General features: G+C 36.0%; 1 protein-coding gene and 1 non-coding gene across 4 annotated transcripts in view; both read left to right on the forward strand.

The window, feature by feature from the left end:
* Positions 1-23182, forward strand: part of LOC136032819 (GPI mannosyltransferase 3-like) — a 79476-nt gene that overhangs the window by 12790 nt on the left and 43504 nt on the right. For all 3 annotated transcript variants that reach the window (XM_065713227.1, XM_065713226.1, XM_065713225.1), the window contains exons 3-6: positions 5990-6215; positions 14763-14913; positions 16275-16562; positions 18464-18589. In XM_065713227.1, coding sequence (XP_065569299.1) covers positions 5990-6215; positions 14763-14913; positions 16275-16562; positions 18464-18589 — 791 coding nt within the window. The remainder of the gene's footprint in view (positions 1-5989; positions 6216-14762; positions 14914-16274; positions 16563-18463; positions 18590-23182) is intronic.
* Trnak-cuu (transfer RNA lysine (anticodon CUU)) lies at positions 2237-2309 on the forward strand. The gene has a single exon. It is a non-coding gene; the product is annotated as a tRNA-Lys (tRNA).

Genomic DNA, 23182 nt, shown 5'->3' on the forward strand with positions numbered 1-23182 from the left:
AACGGAAATGGAAAGTTATAGTGCCCTTTTTAAGTGACCAAAAAATTGGAGGGCCCCCTCCCACTCTAATTTTTTCCTCAAAGTCAACGGATCAAAATTTTGAGATAGCCATTTTGTTTCGCATAGTTGAAAACCATAATAACTATGTCTTTGGGGATGACTCACTCCCCCACAGTCCCTGGAGGAGGAGTTGCAAGTTACAAACTTTGACCAGTGCTTACATATAGTAATGGTTATTGGGAAGTGTACAGACGTTTTCAGGGGGATTTTTTGGTTGGGGGAGGGGTTGAGAAGAGGGGGATATGTTGGGGGAACTTTCAATATAGGAATTTGTCATAGGGGAAGACAATTTCCATGAAGGGAGCGCAGGATTTTCTAGCATTATTTAAAAAAACAATGAAAAAATAAATATGAAAATTTTTTTTTCAACTGGAAGTAAGGGGCAGCATTATTAAAACTTAAAACGAACAGAAATTATTACGCATATGAGGGACTCACCTCCTCCTAATACTTCGCTTTTTACGCTAAAGTATTTCTAGTAATTTCAACTATTTATTCTACTGCTTTTGTGATTCAGGGGTCATTCTTACTGAATTTGGACAAAATTTAAGCTTAGTGTAAAGAGTGAGGTATTGACGAGGGGGTAAACCCCCTCATATATGTAATAAAAACATGAGAATACAAAAGTTCGTTACGTAGGCTAATTTATAAGTTACGTATATCTTTTACTAATAAAAACATTCGTAAAAAATTAAAAGTTCTAGGTGCCTTTTTAAGTAACCAAAAAATCGGAGGGCAACTAGGCTTCCTCGCCCACTCCTTTTTTTCTCAAAATCATTCGATCAAAACTATGAGAAAGCCATTTAGCCAAAAAAAAAAAATGAATATAAAAATTTCGTTTTAATTATTCCTCTGCGGAGAGCCAAAATCAAAACATGCATTGATTCAAAATCGTTCAGAAATTAAACAAAAAAAAAAAACATTTTTTTTTAACTGAAAGTAAGGAGCGACTTTAAAGCTTAAAACAAACAGAAATTACTTCGTATATGAAAGGGGCTGCTTCCTCATCAACGTCCCGCTCTTTACGCTAAAGTTTTTAACTGTTTTAAAATGTAGAGTTGAGACAAAGAGTCAAACTTTAGTGTAGAGAGTTGGGCGTTGATGAGGAAGCAGCCCCTTTCATATACGAAGTAATTTCTGTTCGTTTTAAGTTTTAATGTGGCTCCTTACTTTCAGTTAAAAAAAATTGTTTTTTTAGCACAATGGGGTGTGATGCATGCGAGAGTAAAACATCAATAGTGCTCTTGGATCGTGCACCAAATCTTCCTGGAAACTAAATAAATGATAGATAAATAATATTACGTTGAACTCTTATAGCTCTTTACTATAGGCAACGGTATAGCAATGCCTCTGTCCTAAACTATGATTTCAGAAAGTCTTTTGGAGCACCTAGCTCCACCCGTTCCCCCTCCAAAGGACACTCACTTCTGGTGAACCAAATTTTGGGTCTTAAATATGAAACTTTCAAAGATCTACAGCACAAGTCCCAAGAAAATTGTCTTGAGTTAACTACGATAAATTCCGATTCGAAACGTTTGTAAAAGTATGAAAAAAATATGTGTTAGATTGAAGAAAAAAGTGAAGGTCTAGAGTAGAGGCTATTGAGAACTAAACATATCTATTTTTTCTTCATAATACGCAGTCTAATCGTAGCTAACACAATTTGCAAGGAAGCTTCACTATATTTTACCCCCAACCCCTCTGATGTGCAAATATATCGCGTAGATTAAATACTTCGAATGCATTCCGCCATCTCGCTATTCTTGTTTGTCACAGTTGATTCTATTTATAGGCACACGGGTTAAAACATGAGAGACGCATTGGCAGAATGTATGGAAAATACATACTTGGGGCTATATATTTGTACATTTGGGGGGGTTGGGGCAAAGCATAATGGAGCTGCAGTCAAAATGTGCTAGCTACAATTATTCTGTATCTTATGAAGTAAGAATTCTTTCTTAAGATGTTTCCTTCTCACTCAATAGCCCCTACTTTAAACCTGTACCAAAAAAAAAATATTAATATGATTTAAAACCCTACTCAAATTATTGAAATTATCTTTTCAAACTTGCAGTCAAAGAAAACATCCTCAAACCTTATAGTAAACTGTAATCAAGGTTTCAGTAGAAGCTAGAATATTCAATTTAACTTCTTTATGGATTTATCATATTTACAAGCCCGGCTAGCTCAGTCGGTAGAGCATGAGACTCTTAATCTCAGGGTCGTGGGTTCGAGCCCCACGTTGGGCGAATTTTTTCGTCAGTGGAACGTAAATAAATTTTGTTCACAATACATTTTGTTTTTGGTAAATTGCATTCGCTCCATTTTCTCTCTGTGGCACCTAATGATTGTAGGCTAAATCATATTTTATGCTCACAAGCTCTCAGTTCACTTCTAGGTTGTCAAGTTCTCAAAGAAGGATCAGCAAGGGAATTTGGTATCAGGAGGACCAAAATGTGATTAGATATAAGTTGCCCTGTTGATTCTCCCTTGAAAAACAGCTTAGTAAACAGGCTTGACAACTATCTATGAAGTACGAAAGTGCCAGGTAGGATCTTTAGGTGTGATAGCGACAATTTGTGGAGTAAAAAAGGGTAGTTATGTATTATTCAGAACACACTCAATAAGTGAAGTTAGGTTCTTTCGTGAAACAAACTACGATGTAGGTACATTTTATGAGAAAATCCGGTTTCATAGCCACATAAACAAAACTCAATTTAGTTTGTTACGCATAGTGATAGAAGATAGTACATGAACATGGATTTTGAAGTGAAGATTTGGGATTTGCCAAAGACTGAAAAGGAGGCAATTATGTTTTTCCAGGATAAGGGGTTGTTGCCCACAACAATATAGTGCGTCAATGGACACAACATAATTTTATACTCTTACGAGAAGGAACATTTAGGTTAGCGTAGGTTTACCTAATTAAAATGTACCTGCATCGTAGTTTGTTTCAGGAAAGAACCTAACTTCACTTATTGAGTGTGTTCTGAATAATACACAAGTACCAAAAAAAGATTCGGCTAAAATGAGAATTCAGCTGGATGCAAAATTTGATTAAAAAGGAGAGCACAGCTGCAGAGCCCATCTACCAAGTTTAGCTCAATAGTGCCCAATATATGTGTGCTGGTTCGTCAATGGCGTCACCAGTTAAAGCAGTGACTATCCTGACAGTTTTCTGTGCCATCAATATGCAAATTAAGTACAGGAAAGATACTTTATTTGACCTTTCTTCACCCCTGTATACATTGGCGCCATCTACTTTTTCGAACTTGGTGATTTTTATCTTCTGACGAAGCTACCAGGTGCTGCTACCGTCCCTTTTTTTAGATGTCAGCACTGTTCACAGTAGAGCTACTTCTACGCACGAACCGCCACGCAAATTCGCTTGTACCTTTTTTTGTGTTAGTTTGTTATTTAGCATAGTGAAGCAACGCAAATTAGCTGTTAGCTACGATGTTGTTTTAAATAAACCTATCTCTCTCTCTCTCTCTCTCTCTCTCTCTCTCTCTCTCTCTCTCTCTCTCTCTCTCTCTCTCTCTCTCTCTCTCTCTCTCTCTCTCTCTCTCTCTCATCCTTTCTCTTCGTAAATGATTGTTCTCTAAGTTATCATTTTGGTTCCAGGTCCTATTGTGGCAAAACATGAAAGGAGATTGAAAGTCAAAATAATTTTTCACTGAGAGAGATCGAAATGTACAAAGCTTTTCTGTAGACACTGACATACCCAGAAAAGGACATTAAAACGAACAAAACAATTTTTTTTATGAAAACACAAAAGTAAAAGAGATTAACAGTAAAAAAGAACATAAATTATCTCATGTATGAGGGAGGCTTCCAACAACTCACTCTGCACCTTTTACACCCGATCAAAGAGGACGGGTAACTAATAAGAGGGGAAACAGGCACTATTGTCGACACAAAAATACTATCAACGCTATCTAGCATTAGGAGGCACTTGTGATTTTAGTGTAATAATGAGAATAATGAATTTAATCAATATATTAGGTAAATTTGGGGTATTAATAAGTATCTGATCTTAGTCCTTGGCAGAAAAATGATTACAGAGCTGGAAAAATGCCAAGTGTCACCAAACGCTAGATAGCGTTCATAATTTTGTTTGTCGACACTTGTATCTTTAAGATAATACGAATTTGATCAGTACAGACCAACTCTAAGCCAACAATTTCGTCTTTATAATACCAAAACGTAACTATAATAATTAATGTATATCGCATATATATCAACTGTAATAATAATAGATAAAGAATTTGCAATTTACTATTAAACTTAAATTTTCTGTTTAACCCTATATATTAAACTCTTCTGAAAGGAAATCCAACAACAACTTTTTGAAGGTCCCAAACAAATGACTACCTTGTGTCGCTGCTGACTGAACTCCATACCTTTCAAGTTTCAACTTGCTGTTACCAGATTAAAGTTGGACCGAGCGCAGCGCGTAGTAGGAATTATTTCATCAGTTGTATTTTGAAGGTCGCATGATAAAAAAAATATAAACAAAAGATGTACACTTGAAAACAACTGACAGCTGTACGTGGACTATAGAGGAAGCAGAATATGCACAGGATGCGATATACCCAGACCGAACATTTAGAAGAGGCTTGATTGATGAAACATTCGTCTCTTTAGTAATCTTTTTGGCCCCCTTGTGGACAGAAGAAACTGAACGTGTAGAAGTCGGAATGGTAAACATCCATATTAGCGGACAATAAGAAGCATATGATTGAATCAATGAAGGGAAAATAAGTTTAAGAATGCGACCAGAAAATGATTGTTTAACCTTTGGAAGGACACCAAGACTTTTTGCCATCTTCAGCTTAATCATAATTATTATGATTTCTAAATGATAGATTTTCATCTCATAGAATTCCCAGGAAACGTACAAAAGCAGTCTAGAGATGGATCCTGGAGAGGTCCAGGTTTTTTTCTTAAATTAGGGATGCCTGAGGGACTCTAGAAAATATAAGAATCTAACGCTCTATAATGTACACGAGAGGATAGAGAGTGGGTGCCGCCTCGGTTTAGCATAATGCAACTTTACCCCAAAACTTTTCACTGTCCCAATTAGTAGAACTGAGTATCGCTTTTGAAAGGTCTTTTCTGAAAAAAAACTCATGTTCTATGCTGCCAGAAATTAAGAAAAGCTGAATGTTTATGGTGAACAACGTCTGTAGATAAGGCTGTTGAATTCGTATCGTTTTTACCTTTTTTCAAGTTTCGTACAACTGTCTAGAAGCATGGCCACTGGGTTGAACAAGAAAATTAAGGCTCCCCGCCCCAGAATGTCCAGAATAACATAACAACATGGTTATTTTTTTTTTAGCATAAACAAACCTTTTTCAGGCCTTAACCCCCTGGAAAAGTCTTGCAAGTTTTCCCTGCTTTCTGTAGAAACCCCTGGGTTTCATTGACTGCCTATCGTTGTCTCTGATATACTTTAACCCGTTCACAGCACTGGTGGGTTTTTAACCGCAGACAAGCTTCTCCAAATCTTTTGAGGGTGAGCGATTTTTAAAAAGGTTGTTTTCTTATGGAATTTTTTTCTGTAATTTGTGAAAAATAACTTTTAATGTAAAAAAAATAAGACTAAAAGTAGAAGAAGAAGAAAACACGAGGCAAAATTTTGATTTAAATAAAAAATAATAGATAGAAATCTCACAGCTGTAGCAATAGTTTACCTTTTTAAAGCACATTTGAAATGATACTTCATATACCAAAATCGGACAAAATTTAGTAACGCTTGTATTTTGGGGTGGACCGCATCTCACCCCAAATTTTCATTATTATTAGAAATTACCCATTATTATCTTATAAGTCCTATAAATTCGCTTGATTTTTTTTTAATTCCATGTTTTCAAATGAAAAACAAAAAATTGACTTTTAAATGTTTTTTAAATAATTTTTTTTTCAGATTCTAGCTCCGCGTCTCATGCAAGGAACACTTCAAGCAATTGGCGAATATTGCTTTGTCAAATTTATCAGAAAGAACTTTGGAAACCGCATAGCTAACATGACGACTTTCTTTTTGATGGTGAACTTTTTCAACTTCCATATCGGGGTCCGTACTTTGACCAACTCCATTGAGATGTCCTTACTCTTGATTGTGCTCTATTTGTATCCATTCAGTTTTGAAAAAGGTAAGGCATAGACCAAAAACAACAGCGTTTCTATTTCTACATTTCTTTCTCATTTTTTCGGTTCGGAGCAGATGAGTGAAAATCCGCCTAAAAACCAAAATTATTGATTTTGCGGCATAAGTTTTCCCCTGCACAATAAATTTAAGTCAATAATTCGTGATAACATTGTCAATGAGCAGGGATGTCAATCGAAAAAAATGTGGGGGACAAATTACCTTTTATTAGCATTAGTTTACAAAAAAAAACGACACAACAAAATCGATTTTTAAAATCTTAGGCTGGATTTTTGCTTTTTTTTTCTATTTTTATATGAATTCTGAAACATAGTTTTATTCAAAACTAGGGGAAGAGGATCGATCGGGGCCCTTGTCAATCAGATATCCATATTTGAAGTTTATTATTCGCATTGTCCCACAGTGTGTTTTCTTAGAATTGGTTGGTCATTGGCCATTTGAGTTTAATGCATGTATAACAAGACGATTTTATTTTATCAGTTAAACTTTAAAATTAAATTGCCTGAGTCTCAGCTAAATTTAAAGCGTAAAAAAAAAAAAAAATTGTGACTTGGTTTTAGGGTTTCCAAACTTACATTTTTTTTTACCGTGGCTCTAGTTTTCTCAAATCTGACCAGAGTTGAGACAATCCTCATAAAATTCTACGTTGTTATTATTATTATTAGGTTTGAGATCAAGGCCGTATTCAGGGGAGGATGTTGGAGGGTTAGAACCCCTCCCCCCCTGAAATTTTTGTCCGACACGTAAAAACACAACACAAATGAGTAATAAACAAAATTTAGATGTGTTTTTTAAAGTTTTTTTGTAAACCCCACTCCCCGAAAAAATTCCTGGATACGATCTAATTGTGATGTTGCTTTTTTATATGCATCGGTTTAACATTGTTTCTGATAGGGGTTCGACAAGAGTCACTAGAATTCTATTGTAGTTCTTACAGTTGTCTGAGAAGAAGTGGAAACTGCGAAATAAGTCCTACGTCTAGATTAATAAGTAGATTCCGTAAATTAAGATGTGATTAACAAATATATATACATGTAAGACGGCACTAGACCCTTAAGGTCCAAACCGGCGGTGCCGATCTCCATTTCATGGCCCTTCAGCCAGGAAGTGCAATGGGGGGGGGCAACCATCTTGTGCTTTCACACACCCTTCCTGCTTACCTTCCCCAGATTTCTCCAGGTACCCATTTAGAGCTGGGTCGACTCTGGCTGAGCTTACAGTCACGCCACTGACCCCCGTCCCAAACTAAATAACTGGTCACAACTGGGATTGAACCCGTGCCCTTTGGACACAGAATTCCCACGACAGCGCGCCAACCACTCAGCCAAGACGGCTTAAATTAAAAAATATAATAGTCTTCAGAAACAAAACTGCCAGAAATACAGCGTATTTGTAGAAGAAAAAATGACGATGTTTAGAAAATCGATTGATTCTCACCTTATTTTTCCATGTTTCGTGTTTGATAGTGTTAGGATGTTCTGTCCTCAACACCCAGCTCTTTACGCTATAGTTTTTTATTGTTTTATAAAGTAGAGTTGTGACAAAGAGTCAAACTTTAGCGTAAAGAGCGGGGCGTTGAAGGGGAGATAGTCCCTTTCATATACGAAAAAATTTCTGTTCGGTTTAATTCTCAATGTCGCTCTTTACTTTAAGTTAAAAAAACTTTTTTTTCATTTAATTTTTGAACGTTTTTGGATTGATGCAGGTCTTGACTTTAGCTCATCGTACATGGATAATCAAAATGAAATTTGCATGCTGATTTTTGCTTTTGTTGGTGAAATGGCTTCCTCAAAGTTTTTATCGGATGATTTTGAGAAAAAAGGGGTAGGGGAGGGGCCCTAGTTGCCCCAAATTTTGGGCTACTGAAATAGCCACTAGAACTTTTAATCTTATTCGCGAACATTTTTATTAGCAATAAATATACGTAACTTACGAATTAACTTACGTAACGAACTTCTATATACGTATTATTGCGTATATGAGGGGGGTTTTCCCCCTCGTCAATACCTTGCTCTTTACGCTAAAGATCAAATTTTGCTCTAAGTCTTTGAGAATTCCCCTGAATCACAAAGGCCGTTTAATTAGAATAAATAGCTCTTTTGAAATTACTAAAAATACTTTAGCGTAAAGAGCGAGGTTTTGAGGAGGGGCAAACCCGCTGATATACATAATAGTGTCTGTTCGTTTTAAGTTTTAATGTTGCTCCTTACTTTCAGTTGAAGAAACTTGTTTTTTTTTTATTTAATTTTTCATTGTTTTTTAAATAATGCTGGAAAATCCAGCGCCCCCTTCATCTAAATTATCTCCCTCCATGATAAACTCCTCCATGGAAAGATCCTCCCTACTAGCTCCCAACTCCCCCTCCCTTCCATCGCCAGAAAAATCCCCCCTTAATTTGTCTGTATACTCCCCAATAACCAATACTATATGTAAACAATGAGCAAAGTTTATAACTTGCAGCCCTTCCCCCGGGGACTTTAGGTGATTAAGTCATCTTCAAAGACAAAGTTATTAGATTTTTCGACTATATTGAACAAAATGTCTACCTCAAAATTTTTATCCGTTGACTTTGGGGAAAAAATGAGCGTGTGAGGGGGCTTAGTTGTCCTCCAATTTTTTTTTGTCACTTAAAAAGGGCACTAGAGTTTTTAATTTCCGCCATAATGAGCCCTCTCGCGACATTCTAAGACCATTGGGTCGATGCGATTACCCCTGGAGAAAAAGAAACATAGCATATCAACAAATAAACACGCATCCGTGATCTTTCTTCTGACAGAAAACACAAAATTCCACATTTTTGCAGATAGGAGCTTGAAACCTCTACAGTAGGGTTCTCTGATACGCTGAATCTGATTGTGTGATTTTCATTAGGATTCTATGACTTTGAGGGCGTGTTTTCCCCTTTTTTCGAAAATAAGGCAAATTTTCTCAGACTCGTAACTTTTGATGGGTAAGACTAAACTTGATGAAACTTATATATTAAAAATCAGCATTAAAATCCAATTCTTTTGATGTATTTATTGGTATCCAAATTCCGTTTGTTAGAGTTTCAGCTACTACTGAGCCGAGTCGCTCCTTACTTACAGTTCGTTACCACGAATTGTTGAAATCCTGCTTGCGAGGCTTCATAGCTGTAACGGGGTGCATCTTTCACTAGCGTACAAACTGTCTGAGTTTCATAAATATAATTAATGAGTTTTTGGACGTTTTGAGAAAACAAGGTGCTAGAACAGGTTTGAGATCAATGTTAAGGAGACTAAGTCGCTGAGACTAGGCATAAATAAGGGTGAAAAGGTTATGCTACGTAATGAGAAAATCGTTCAAGTAGTTGGGTTGATTTTATTTAGGAAGTATGATTAGTAAAGATAATGGATGCTGCGAAGAAATAAAAAGTAGAACAGAGTGTGTTTTTTTTACAATTAATTTTTTTTGGAAAAACAGGACAATAAAGTATCTGCGAATTAATGTTAGAACATTGGAAGCAACGGTAATGACGGTGGCTGAGTATGGCCCTGAAACGCTGTTCCTTTGAAAGGCTGAGGTAGATATGTCAAAAAGTTTTCGAGAGGAAATTACGAAGGATAGTCTTATGTTTGATGCTAATTTCTATTATTATAATCATAGAGAGGCTGATATGGCTAGGTCAGGTTTAACGGAGGAAGGATAACAGATCACCTAAGATTAGGCTTTTTGCGCACCCATAGGTAGCCTTCAAAAAGAAGGTCGTCACTGAAACAGGTGAGAAGAGGTCCAAAGGCATTATTTAAGGGAGGTTGGAACTTCATTGGAAGGGATAAAGAGTGATATATTTGAACAGATTGGGATGGTTTGTACTCCCCTGGCTGGCTGTAGTAGGAACCCTTTGGATAGAGGAGGGGGATTAGGGTAGGTATAACCAAGCGGAAGTTAATCCTAGTCGAAAATACCTCACGAATCAGCAATATAGAATTTAATAGAGAGAAAAACGTGTAGAATTTAAATAAAAAGTGGAGCAAAAAAAACAACAAACTTTAAATAATAGAAATCCTAATATTTTGACTCCACTTCCTGACGCCTTTATCAACAGGAAAAAAAAATTAAAGATAAATTAAGTTAAACGAAACATATAAAGAAAAGAACAAAAAAAAAACAAACTAATAAATAAAACTCACATCTTAATAACCTCGAGAATTATCCACTTGATAGTGTAAAACTTTAGAAGCGAATATCGTGTTAAATTATTACATTCGAAACAGGCTAGCCTCTACGAGAGTTTGACTTGTAAATAAAACTATATTGTGGGTAAAAACACCTATAAGAGAAAAGGGAGATTGGTTTGATAATAAAGGGGCACGGGCCCTAACATATACTATCAAGAGCTCAACTGCATATTCAGAAAGCACTTACAAAGGAATGAAACACTGCATACGAAGTATAGACCACAAGGGTCTTAAGACGCTTAGCATATCTAACAGAGTTGCACGTCTGTTGGAACTAAACAGATATATGTATGCTACCACACGCAAGATACTCACCCAAACTTCTAATTGCCTTATTCTGCATAATCTGGACCCTTTTCGCATGCCTAGAAAAATTGCTTGCATACAATGAACAACCATACACTAAATAAGGATGGACAATGGAATAACAAATTGCCTACAGGACATGTAGAGGAAAAAATTATGAAATCTTCTTAAAATACCAACTCTTCGAGCCAATTTTGAAGGTAAAACTTTGCAATGATGAATCCAACTAAAATTTATTTCAAAATAAAATCCTAGATATCTACATTGAAAAATCTGACTAATGGAAACACCTTATAAAAGAATACTATGACAATTATTTTCAACTTTACCAATACGACTAAATATCATATAATTAGTCTTCTCAATATTCACTGCAAGAAAACTATGCTTTGTGAACTGAGATAAATTCTCCAGAGCTACATTAGTTATCTCTATAAGATCTTCGACAGATTCCTCAATCACTGTAAGCGCTGTGTCATCTGCGAATGATGTAACTACGGCACCAGGAAGGTAAAAACGCATTATATCCGCATATATAAGAAACAGTAAAGGTCCTAATACCGAACCTTGGGGCACTCCACAATTCACATTAAAGGGTTTCCCTACCACATCATCTATCATAACTTTGACGGACCTACCATGCAAGTAAGACCTAAACCAATCCAAACACTTCTCACGGACTCCCAAACAAGCTAGCCTACTTGATAAAAGATTCAAATCAACGATATCAAATGCTTTTCTAAAATCTATGAACACAGTAGGAGGGACAAGATTCCTTTCTAGGGCACTATTAACGCACTCCATTAGATGATATGCTGCATGAACAGTTGAATGTTTAGTTCTGAAACCCACGTATATCTTTGAGAATAGTGGTAATAAGCTTATAGGTCGCCAGTTCGTCATATCTTGCTTATTGCCTGATTCGAACAGTGGTAGGACCTTTGCTTGTTTAAGCGCTTCAGGGATTTGACCGACTTCAAGTGACAGGTTAACGAGGTAAAGAAGACATGATAGTAGATACACTGAAACTACTTTGAATGCTTTCAGATTCAAACCGTCAATACCAGTAGCATTTGACTTTAAATTATTCACAATTTTGTTAATTCTTCAATTGACGCTTTTACAAATTGAAATTTATGATGTTCACCTCGATTATCTTCAAGAGCGTGTCACTTTTCGCTGGGTCTCCGTGAGAAGTGTCTGCCTTGATTCTACTTCCAATACCAGAGAAGAATTTACCAAACTCGTCAGCAATCTGCTGCTTATCAGTGACTGTAACACCCTCGACAGTGATCGAACAGTTCGTGGTACGAACTGTAGTAGGGAGCGACCACGGGTCAATAGTAACCAAAACTCTAAAAAATGGAATTTTTATACCAAAAGCTACATCAAAAGAATCGCATTTTGATGCTGATTTTAAATATACAAGTTTCATCAAGTTTAGTCTTACCCATCGAAAGTTAAGAGCCTGAGAAAATTTGCCTTATTTTAGAAAATAGGGGGAAACATCCCTAAAAGTCATACAATCTTAACGAAAATCACACCATCAGATTCAGCGTATCAGAGAACCCTGCTGTAGAAGTTTCAAGCTGTTATCTACAAAAATGTGGAATTTTTCATTTTTTGCCAGAAGGCAGATCACGGATGCGTGTGTATTTGTTTGTTTGTTTGTTGTTTTTTTTCCCAGGGGTGATCGTATCGACCCTCTTGTCCTAGAATATTGCAAGAGGGCTCATTCTAACGGAAATGAAAAGTTCTAGTGCCCATTTTAAGTGACCAAAAAAATTGGAGTGCACCTAGGCCCCCTCCCACGCCAATTATTTTTCCAAATCAACGGATAAAAATTATGAGATTTCCATTTTATTCAGCTTAGTCGAAAAACCTTATAACTATGTCTTTGGGGACTTGACCAGTGCTTACATATAGTAATGGTTATTGGGAAGTGTACAGACGTTTTCAGGGGGATTTTTTGGTTGGGGGAGGGGCTGAGAAGAGGGGGACATGTTGGGGGAACTTTCGATGGAGAAATTTGTCATGGGGGAGAAAATTTCCATGAAGGAAGCGCAGGATTTTCTAGCATTATTTAAAAAAAAAACACAATGAAAAAATAAATATGAAAAAGTTTTTTCAACTGGAACTAAGGAGCAGCATTAAAACTTAAAACGAACAGAAATTATTGCGCATATGAGGGGCTCTCCACCTCCTAATACCTCGCTCTTTACGCTAATGTATTTTTAGTAATTTCAACTATTTATTCTCCGGCTTTTGTGATTCAGAGGCATTGACGTGGGGGTGAACTCCTCATATACGTAATAAATACATGAGAATACATAAGTTCGTTACGTAAGCTAATTTATTTTAAGTAGCCAAAAAATCGGAGGGTGACTAGGCTTCCTCCCCCGCTCCTTTTATTCTCAAAATCATTCGATCAAAACTATGAAAAAGCCATTTAGCAAAAAAAAAAAAGTAAATTTCGTTTTAATTATTCCTCTGCGGAAAGCCAAAATCAAAACATGCATTTATTCAAAAACGTTCAAAAATTAAATAAAAAAAAACAAGTTTTTTTAACTGAAAGTAAGGAGCGACATTAAAACTTAAAACGAAGAGAAATTACTTCGTATATGAAAGGGGCTGCTTCCTCATCAACGCCCCGCTCTTTACGCTAAATTTTTTTACTGTTTTAAAAAGAAGAGTTGAGAGAAAGAGTCAAACTTTAGTGTAAAGAGCGGGGCGTTGATGAGGAAGCAGCCCCTTTCATATACGAAGTAATTTCTCATTACTCATTATATCAATAATACGAACTGGCCAATCGGGGAATCCTCGAAACTTTGCTAGAGCCAGATCATGAATACTAAATTTAGCCATTATCTGTAGCTCAAATTTATCAAAAGTAATTTACAACAGTTGCCAAAAAACTCGTACTTGTTAGTGGGGCAGGCCCACGTCAGCAGTGGCAATCACCGTTTGACAGGTATACCAATGGGTGGGAATTAAGAAGACTAACTCGTAATATTGCACTACTTCAAGTTTATCAAATTTCCCCGGGTAAGGGGAAATTAGTTATGAACGACGTTGCCTCTATTTGTTTTTCCCCTTTTTTTCATCCGACCACTTTATTTAGAAGGGGTGGCCGTCGAAACATATGAGAGGGCTGATTAAAAGGGAAATTGAAAGTTCTAGTGCAATTTTAAGAATCAAAAGTAATTGGATTGTAGTAAGGCACAATTTTTCATTAAAAAATGTCGCAGCAATGTCGTGTTTGTTCCCCCCCCCCTCCTAGTGCTAAAAAAAGAAAATAGGGTTCTAGCTATTATAAAATGGATCAACAGTGGAGAGTGGGTAAAAAAAAATCGGATGAACAGGCATTATTCTGTGTGAGTCATTACAATCTTCTCAGTGCTGTAGTGGTAGTAGTAGAACAATTTTATTAGAAATAAATATTTCTTAATCAATAGCACAACATAAGCGAAGGTTGCGAGGCTGTGCTAAATTCAAGGAAAATAAAGAGAGAATATGGAGAATGAGAAAAATATGGACAATGAGACCATATACCGAAATCAACAACAATAGAAAAAACATAAACAATGAATTACCTTGCGTGACCCCAAGATAAAAAAAAAATAACAAACAAAAATACATAAATATTACAAACGAATAACCTAGGGAAATTTATTTTAGTTAATCTGTATCAAAAGTGAAAACTGGCCAAAGCTACCTATTTCCTTGATATCTATACTCAGTTTATTCCAAAGTTTTGAAGCTCTGTAAATAAGTGAAAAAGAAGATCTACTTGAAACTAATATGAAACTAATAAATGTAATATGGTTTTCCCTTTAACTTTTCGGGCTGTTGGTATTTGGAGAACATATATATTCTTTTAATTTAAACTGCACATCCCTCATTTTGGATCCAACCTTCACGTTTTAGGTAGTGAACAAATTTTTTGAGTGCCTACGTTTTTGAGCTTACCCTTCAATGATAATTATTTAATACAAATTCATTTTTAAATTCATAAATTCTATTTTCAGGTCGATCGTACTGGCAATATATGATAGTTGCTGCTTTAGCGTTTTGCATTAGATGCACCTGCATTGTAATTTTCATCCCCTTGGGGGTATCACATCTTGTTCGTGATTGGACAAACTTTTGGAAATCTTTCAGGATTGCTATTGGTCCCAGGTATATTCTTCCTCTTCATTTTTCTTAAAATAGCTTTGAAACTGCTTTATAAAAACGCAAGCTTTTCAAGGAAAAGCAAAGAACCATACTAAAATCTAGGCAACGAGAAATAACTACTACTACTAATGGCTCACTGCAGTACCGAGCCGCCTGTGGTCAACACAGCTACGCATGCTCGTACTATATCCTAATCTATTCAAAGCTCTTTACACCCTTCCGAGAAATTCTAATTTTCCTTAAAGCTTTTCTTACTACCTCCTCCTACCCTATTCATGGTGACCTACTTTTAGTTTGGCCCTAGATGTTTGGCCGAAAAGATTGAATTAAGAATTGTTACCCTTAAATTAACCCGCATAATAGTTTAAAACTAAAACGAATAGGAGTAACGGTGTATGAATGAAAAAAAATGAATGAAATGAAAAAAATGAGACCCAAAACAAACAGAAATAAAATGAATATGACACCAAAATCAAGGTCACTGTGGATAAATAGATGAATCCTGAAATGAATAGAAACTAAATCTGATAATTAGGTTAAACTTAAAGCGAACATAAATTACCACAATTAAGAGCTGGGCTATTGCCTTAATGTGCTTTGTCGAACACAATATGTATTTCGTTTTTTTTTATTTGTTAGAATATCAAAAACAATAAAACAAAAATACAGTAATATCATAAGACTCGTCAAGGTTTACAAATGAGAATGGCGTATTTTTAACATTTTATTTACTTTGAAAATGTCCTAAAATTTCCTAAAAAAAAGAACAACCAAGGCTAATCAACGTTAGCAGGTAAAAACAACCACCAAAAAGAGTGGTACCCCCCCCCCCCCCTATTAAATACTCTAACAAACTTGAATGTCATTTATGGTTTTACTGTCTTAGTCCCCTCCACCTTCCTCCCTCCAAAAAAAAACAAAGCAAAGAAGAAGCAAGAGCATTGCCAAAGATTGTCCTTTTTGGTCAACCATCTAGGGCCAAACGAAAAGAAAATCATCCCCCGAATTTTATGGGGAAGGTCGCAAGGAAGGGTTTAAGAGAAATGGGGATTTTTAGCGAGGGTATAAAGAGTGGTATAAAGACTTTGAACAGACTGGGATGGATGAAGAGCGCGCGTATCAATGCAGATCTGGGGCGAATTGGTGCTGCGGTGAGTTGTTAGTAGTAGTAGTTGTATATTGCCAAAGCAACTGCTAGTACTACATGGGATTTTCTGAAAGGAAACTTTTAGTTTATAAGCGGCATAACGGTAAAATTTGCGGCAATGCAAAACTTTTCTAAGCGCTTCTATTTTCGACTATAAAATTCCCTTTGAATTCAGACTATGAAAACTTTCTAATTTCAATTTTTTTTTCTTTTTTAGTCTTCTGCTGCTGGCTGCTTCAACTGCAGTCGACTCGTATTTTTGCGAAAGATTTGTTTTCAATCCTTACCACTTTTTCATGTTTAATGTCTACAACCAAGGATCTACAATCTTTGGAGTTGAAAAGTTTACATATTATTTGACATCTGTGATACCAGATCAGCTTCATATTTTAACTCTGCCATTTGTGTTGCAATGGTTTTCAATGTTCAGGAGGAAAAAAGATGGACAATTGGAGATATTATGGCAAATCGCTGGAACTTATGTGTTTTCATTATTTGTTACTAGGTAATATTTTTTTATTTATTTATTTGAAAACCCGTCATACAAAAGCAAGAAGATGGAGCAGTAAAAGAAAACAAAATAATAAAACAATAAAGACAAGAATTAAACGCTTTCGCAAAATTTTTTTTTCTTCTCCTGTTTTTTGGGAATATGGTTTCTATGAAAAATTTGAAATGCTATTGCAATTCGCTGGAATTTTTGCGGTTTCATTGTTTATTGCAAGGTAATCTAGGGTCTTTTTTCTTCTTTTTTTCAATTTTATCTTTTTTAAGATTCTTTGGAAACCGCTTTCTATTACGAATCGGAAATATTATGGGAAATAACTCTAGATTTCGTGTTTTCACTATTTTTTGCAAGGTAGTGTAGACTTTCTTCGTCTCTTTCTTCTTCTTCTTTCTTCCCATTTTAACTTTTATAAGCTGTTTTGGAGACTGCTTTCTTGTAAACTAGAAGTTGAGCAAAATTTGTAACTTGGGCTATGAAGCCAAACGACTTTTGGGTGGTGTTAATTGAACAGAAATTGCTAGCAAATGCATAGACTTGATATAAAGAAACAGGTTTTAAAGAATACTAGCTAATAATCATTATTTCACGTGAAGTTATTTAGAGAAAGCATATTTAACGAATTTCATATTTTTCAAAACTAAACACAGAGACCCATCTTGAAAAAAAAATAAAAGAAATTATTGGCGAATGTTTAGACTTGAAATAAAGAAGCAATTGCTTTTAGAATACTGGTTCATAATCATCATTTGACATGCATTCATAGAAAGAGTAAATGTTAAAGACAGAGGCCCAGCTTGAAAACAAATATAAGAAACTACTTTAAAGAAATCAAATAAAACATTAATTCACCATCCAAAGTTAGCAAAAGGAACAAAAGTTGTTTTGTGCTCTGTTATGATAATATGTTAACGTACTATCCCATATAGAATTTTTGTCATTGCTCAGATATTTTTTTTGAAAAATATTGATTGAAACAAATCGTCCTTTGTATGAAGCGTCTGCCTACCTGAAGCAGGAATAAAATCAAACCATTGAGGGGCTGTACCCATTGTTTTACGAACTATTTGTTCCATTTTTGTCAGTGCAATTAATCGTTCGGAAATAATTCACCTTATAATTTATGGATGCTGATAAAATAAGTGGAATTTAGTTGTGGTCTAGGTCAAAAGTATAAAAGCTGTTTTTATAAAATGAATCTTGAATTTTGAGAGCCGCACAAGTCAAAGAGAACAATTTTCATAGTAATGTAAACCAACGTTTACCTTCTGGGCGGCCTCTAAAATTAGAAAGGAAGTTTTTAAAGAGCTAAATCTGTTCTCATTTAATTAAAATAATTTAGGAAATAATTTTGAGGTATAATTCTAGTCTAGAATGGTTCTATTTAGAATTACGAAGAAAAGCTGGAGAGTTTTGCGCTGCGGTAGCTGCGCTGTGGAAGCTCCTTCTCCGCCCTAATCTATCCAGTCCTACACTATTTGCTCCATCCTATGATATCCCACTTTTTCTTGAATGTTTTCTTATGGTCATTTCTCGACTCTTTCGAGGACGTCCTGCTTTCCCTTTCAATATATTGCCTTTTTCAACTCCTTGTGTTCTTACTTCCACTAGTTTGTAATTCTAGTGTGAATCTAGCCTTTGAAGGTCCTTCAACAACCCTTGATGCTAAGCAGCTGTGTAAGCTCCTTTTCCATTCTAATCTATTCAGGGCTTCGTTGTTTGCTCCTTCCTATCATATTACACTCTTCCTTCCTGATTCGGCGCCGTTTTGCTTTTCCTTCCACCTTAATTTAATTATCGATTCTTAAAATCCTTGTCTGTTCTTTTATTTGCGCTAGCTTTTAACTCTAGTGTGAATCCGCCCTTCCAGAGCACTATAATTTGACTTATTAATTTTTCAGCTTAAATCCACATAAAGAAGAACGATTTATTCTACCTCTTCTACCGCTTTCAATTTTCATGGCATCTGTTACTGTTGTTCAATGGGAGGAATGGCTTATCAAAAATAGATCAAAGGTGGCCAGATTGTAAGTTCATCTATCTACACGGTTTCGAATTACTAATTTTTTTTCCATAAGTAGGATTGTCCAACTTTTTATTACACTCCCCATTCAAGGTCAAAAGGTATGAAAAGAAACTAAATTTCAAAATGAGAATTTTAAAAAAAGCTGTTTATGCCCATATGCCCATGCCCATTCGCAGCCTCAGCATTTCTAGTGTTATTTTGGTTAGGGAGTTTTTATTAGTCATGTAATTTAGCTGTAAAGTCAATTTTCAGGGACGGGGGTATTTTTCAGGATAATAGAAAAAAAACGAGTTAATTTATGACTCGGGTATTATTGTCAAATTCTTGTGGGGAAAATTATGTGCTGCTAGGACATCAAATTGGCGAATCCGAAACTGAGAATGACATGAGAGATTAATTTGGAATTTTCAGGGTTATATTTAATGGGTTTATGGGGGCATGTAAAACCCAAAGGACTGAGAGAAGGGCTAGACATATTTTATCTCAAACCTGCCTAAAAGATTTTTCACTTTGAGTTCTTGTGACCTATCCGCGATGAAGTAGCAAAAGAAATAAATCAAAAGACACGATATGTACCTGGATTGCCAAAATAAGGTGTCCGCAACATCTTAGGAAAGACTTGAGGGATCAAGTTGAAAGCTCCAGGGGTTTTTTGTGGCTCCAGTCGTCCTCAGTTTTGGACATCGGTGGCGGGAGAAGGTAAATCAAAAAGCAATATGCGTATCATGTCTATCAAAATATATTTGGAAGTCTAGGCTATCATATATATATGATTTACCTGCGATATCTCGCGAGATATCTGCAACATCTCGCGTTAGGATTGGGGGTATTTTTGACACTTTCAGATAGTGTCGGGGGAGGGACTAAGAACTTTGTTTCTCTGATTTTCCTAAACATTTTTCACTACAAGCTCCTAAGAAATTATAGTCTATTCACGTCAAAGTACCGAAGTATGTCAAAACAAACTATATGTTACCAGGTTATCAAAATAACGAATCCGCAATATCTTGGGCATGGCTTGGAGTATCAAGCTGAAACTTTCAGAAAGCGTTAGGAGGGCAATTAGGCCCCAAAATTTTTACTCGAGGGGTGAGTAGGGGGAAGGGGTTTCGGACCTATCTAAATGCTTCTGCGCTATCAGCTCTTGTGGGACTCAGTGGACATGTGTTGTCTTTTGATCAAGACGGCACATCTGCAACATCCTGGGAACGGCCTTAGGGATCAACACTTTCAGGGACTGTTGGGGTGGAGGGGAATGTACCGCGAATATTGATTTGGAGGAGGAGAAGAGTAAAGATTCTGTTTTTTAATCTGTTCAACAATTTAGGCGTTTAAGCCCATGTGAGACTAGAATATATTCCCAATAAAGTAAGGAGGTAATTCGAAAAACAGTACATAAGCCTGGACTACAAAAATACTGTGTCAGCATTATCTTAGGAATGGCTTGGGAGATTGAATTGAAACTTCCATGGTGTGTCTGAGGGGTCTACTGAGCCTTGTATTTTGACATTGGGGGAGGAGTCAGAAGTAAATAGAAAGATACGATGCACCCAGGTTATCAAAATGGCATATCTGTGAAGTCTTGGAAACGACATGTGGAGGTTCAGCAGAAACTTTTCGATTGTTCTGAGAGGAACGGTAAAGGAACTTCATATTTTGTGTTTGGAGGTAGGGGATGAGTGGTCAACAAATCTGTGTCTAAAGCCCGCATATAATTCTTAGTACTGTAAAAGGTATTTATCTAACCAAGCGAATATTTACAACAAAATAAAATATTCAGATTCTTTCATTAAAATGGCGAATTAAGATCCGTATATATTCAAAGGTTTCCATAGAGTGGGAATCAAGAAGGACCAAAATTGCGCAGATTTTCAATCTATATGAAACTCCCCGTCTCTTTCCACATCAATTTAGGAGTGACATACTATGCAAACATTGTTGCACACAACCACAGGGGATCAGTTTGATCAAACGTTTTAAATTTTCTCAAAATTTAAATTACAGTCAAATACTTTAAGAGAAAATGAACGACGTTATAAACATTGCCACTTTTAACCAGAAATGAAACTACATCAATTAAAATACGAACAGATATGAAACAAAAAAAAGTTTTGAATTTTTATGGCACTTGGTATTAACTAAGGGACATATAGCGATCGCAAATTCTGTCGGTCTGTCGGTCGGTGTGTCTGTCGGTCTGTCTGTCCCGGTTTTGCTAGTTTCGGCACTTCCAGATAAGCTAGGACGATGAAATTTGGCAGGCGCATCAGAGACCAGACCAGATTAAATTAGAAATAGCCGTCTAAAATAGTCGTGAGGTATTTTTAAAGGAGTGATCGGATATTAATTAAATTCCATTAATTATTTAGAAGGACCTCGTAACTCATATCTCTTATTATAAATCCTGACCCGTTCAGTGTCATTGGGGGAGTTGGGGCGGGGAGAACCGGAAATCTTGGAGAAGGCTTAGAGTGGAGAGATCAGGATGAAAAGTGGTGGGAAGAATAAGCACAAGCCTAAGATACGTGGCTGACATAACCGGACCGGATCCGCTCTCTTTGGGGGAGCTGGGGGATGTAATTCGGATAAATTAGAAAAATGAGGCATTTGTAACTTACGAAGGAGTGATCAGATCTTAATGAAATTTGATATTTAGAAGGATTTTGTGCTTCAAAGCTTTTATTCTAAATCCCAACTAGATCCGGTGACATTGGGGGGACTTGGAGGGGGTAACCGGAAGTCTTGGAAAACGTGAAAATTGAGGTATCTTTATCTTACGAATGGGCGATCGGATCTTAATGAAACTTGATATATAGAAAAATTTATGTCTCAGATGCTCCATTTTCAATTCAAGTCGGATCTGGGGACACAGGGGGTTGGAGGATTGGAAACAGAAATCTTGGAAACCGGAAATCTTGGAAAACGCTTAGAGTGGAGAAATCGGGATGAAACTTGATGAGAAGAATAAGCACAAATTCTAGATACGTGATTGATACAATTGGAATGGATTCGCTCTCTTTGGGTGAGTTGGGAGGGGGGGCGTTAATTCAGAAAAATTACAAAAATTGAGGTATTTTTAACTTAAAAACGGGTGACCAGATCTTAATGATTTTTGATATTTAGAAGGAACTCATGTCTCAGAGCTCTTATTTTAAATCCCGACAGCATCTAGTGATATTGGGGGAGCTCGAGAGGGAAACCGGAAATCTTGGAAAACGCTTAGAGTGGAGAGATCGGGATGAAACTTGGTGGGTAGAATAAACAAATGTCTTAGATACGTGATTGACGTAACCGGACTGGATCTGCTCTCTTTGTGGGAGTTAGGGGGGGTCCAGTGCTTTGGCGAATTTGGTGCTTCTGAGCGTGCTAGGACGATGAAAATTGGTAGGTGTCTCAGGGACCTGCACAAATTGACTTAATAAAGTCGTTTTTCCCGATTCGACCATCTGGGGGGGGGGCTGAAGGGAGAGGAAAAATTAGAAAAAATGAGGTATTTTTAACTTACGAGTCGGTGATCGGATTTTAATGAATTTTGATATTTAGAAGGACCTCGTGTCTCAGAGCGAGTTGTTTAATTATAACATTGGAAAACTCGAAATTACTCGCGGAGTTAATGTTGTTGTGTTCTAATGAATACATCTATTTTCATTATTTCGTTACTGCAATCTTGGTTATTATGATCATGTTCTTCTTTTTTTTATCAAAGTTTTGTCAAATTAAAATCAAACTGTTCAAAATACATATCGTTTTTAGAAAAACTCAAATGACTCTCTATGGGTTCAGAGGTTTTTGAAATACGAGAGCAGCACCTCTTATATTCCTAGACCATTATTATATCATAAGAGATAATATATCTTATTGTATATAATATAATTATTATAGATATGATCATATAATGATCTAAGCACACTGCATGAAAAACAAATTATTTTTGACAAAGTAGACATGACGGTCTGGTCTTGGATGACACAGAGGGGTGGGAGCCCTACTTTCCTTTGTTGTAATGTTGTCGTAATTCTAACTGTATTATTCATTTTAATTACTGTTTGTTTTACTATTCATTTATTCACTTTTAGAAGTATCTGTTATCTTTGGTTTGATATGATTATTTACTTTAATCTCTGTCTGTTTGAGGTTTTGTTTATTCCTTCATAATAATCTCTGCTTTTTTAGTTTGAATGTTTGATGAACATGTTTCAGCTCAACCTGGATTTTAATTTGAAACTTCATTTTTTTTTTAACTTCTTTTTTTGGAAAACGTTTTTTTGTCATTAATTTTATTAAAAAATACTGTTTTAAACGTCATAAGTTAGCAAGGTGGCAATTTCCGGAGATGCTAGTGTTACAGTGATATTCATTACTTCTGAGAAAAATTAGATAGTGTCAAGGAAATAAGGCGAAACATTATCTTGTAAACCTCTCTAGAACATGTTTTAAGGACTTTTTGTGAGTACTTTAAGGGGCAACAAGACCATAAATGACAGCATGCATTTTCTATGTTTAGGGGTAATTTGTTTTTGCCTACCATTTTACGCGGAATAATTAATGATGATGAATGAAAACTGTTTCTAGATCACCCCGTCAGATTCTGTAG

Source organism: Artemia franciscana, chromosome 11 (assembly GCF_032884065.1).
Source record: "Artemia franciscana chromosome 11, ASM3288406v1, whole genome shotgun sequence".
In the NCBI taxonomy this organism is placed as follows: domain Eukaryota; kingdom Metazoa; phylum Arthropoda; class Branchiopoda; order Anostraca; family Artemiidae; genus Artemia; species Artemia franciscana.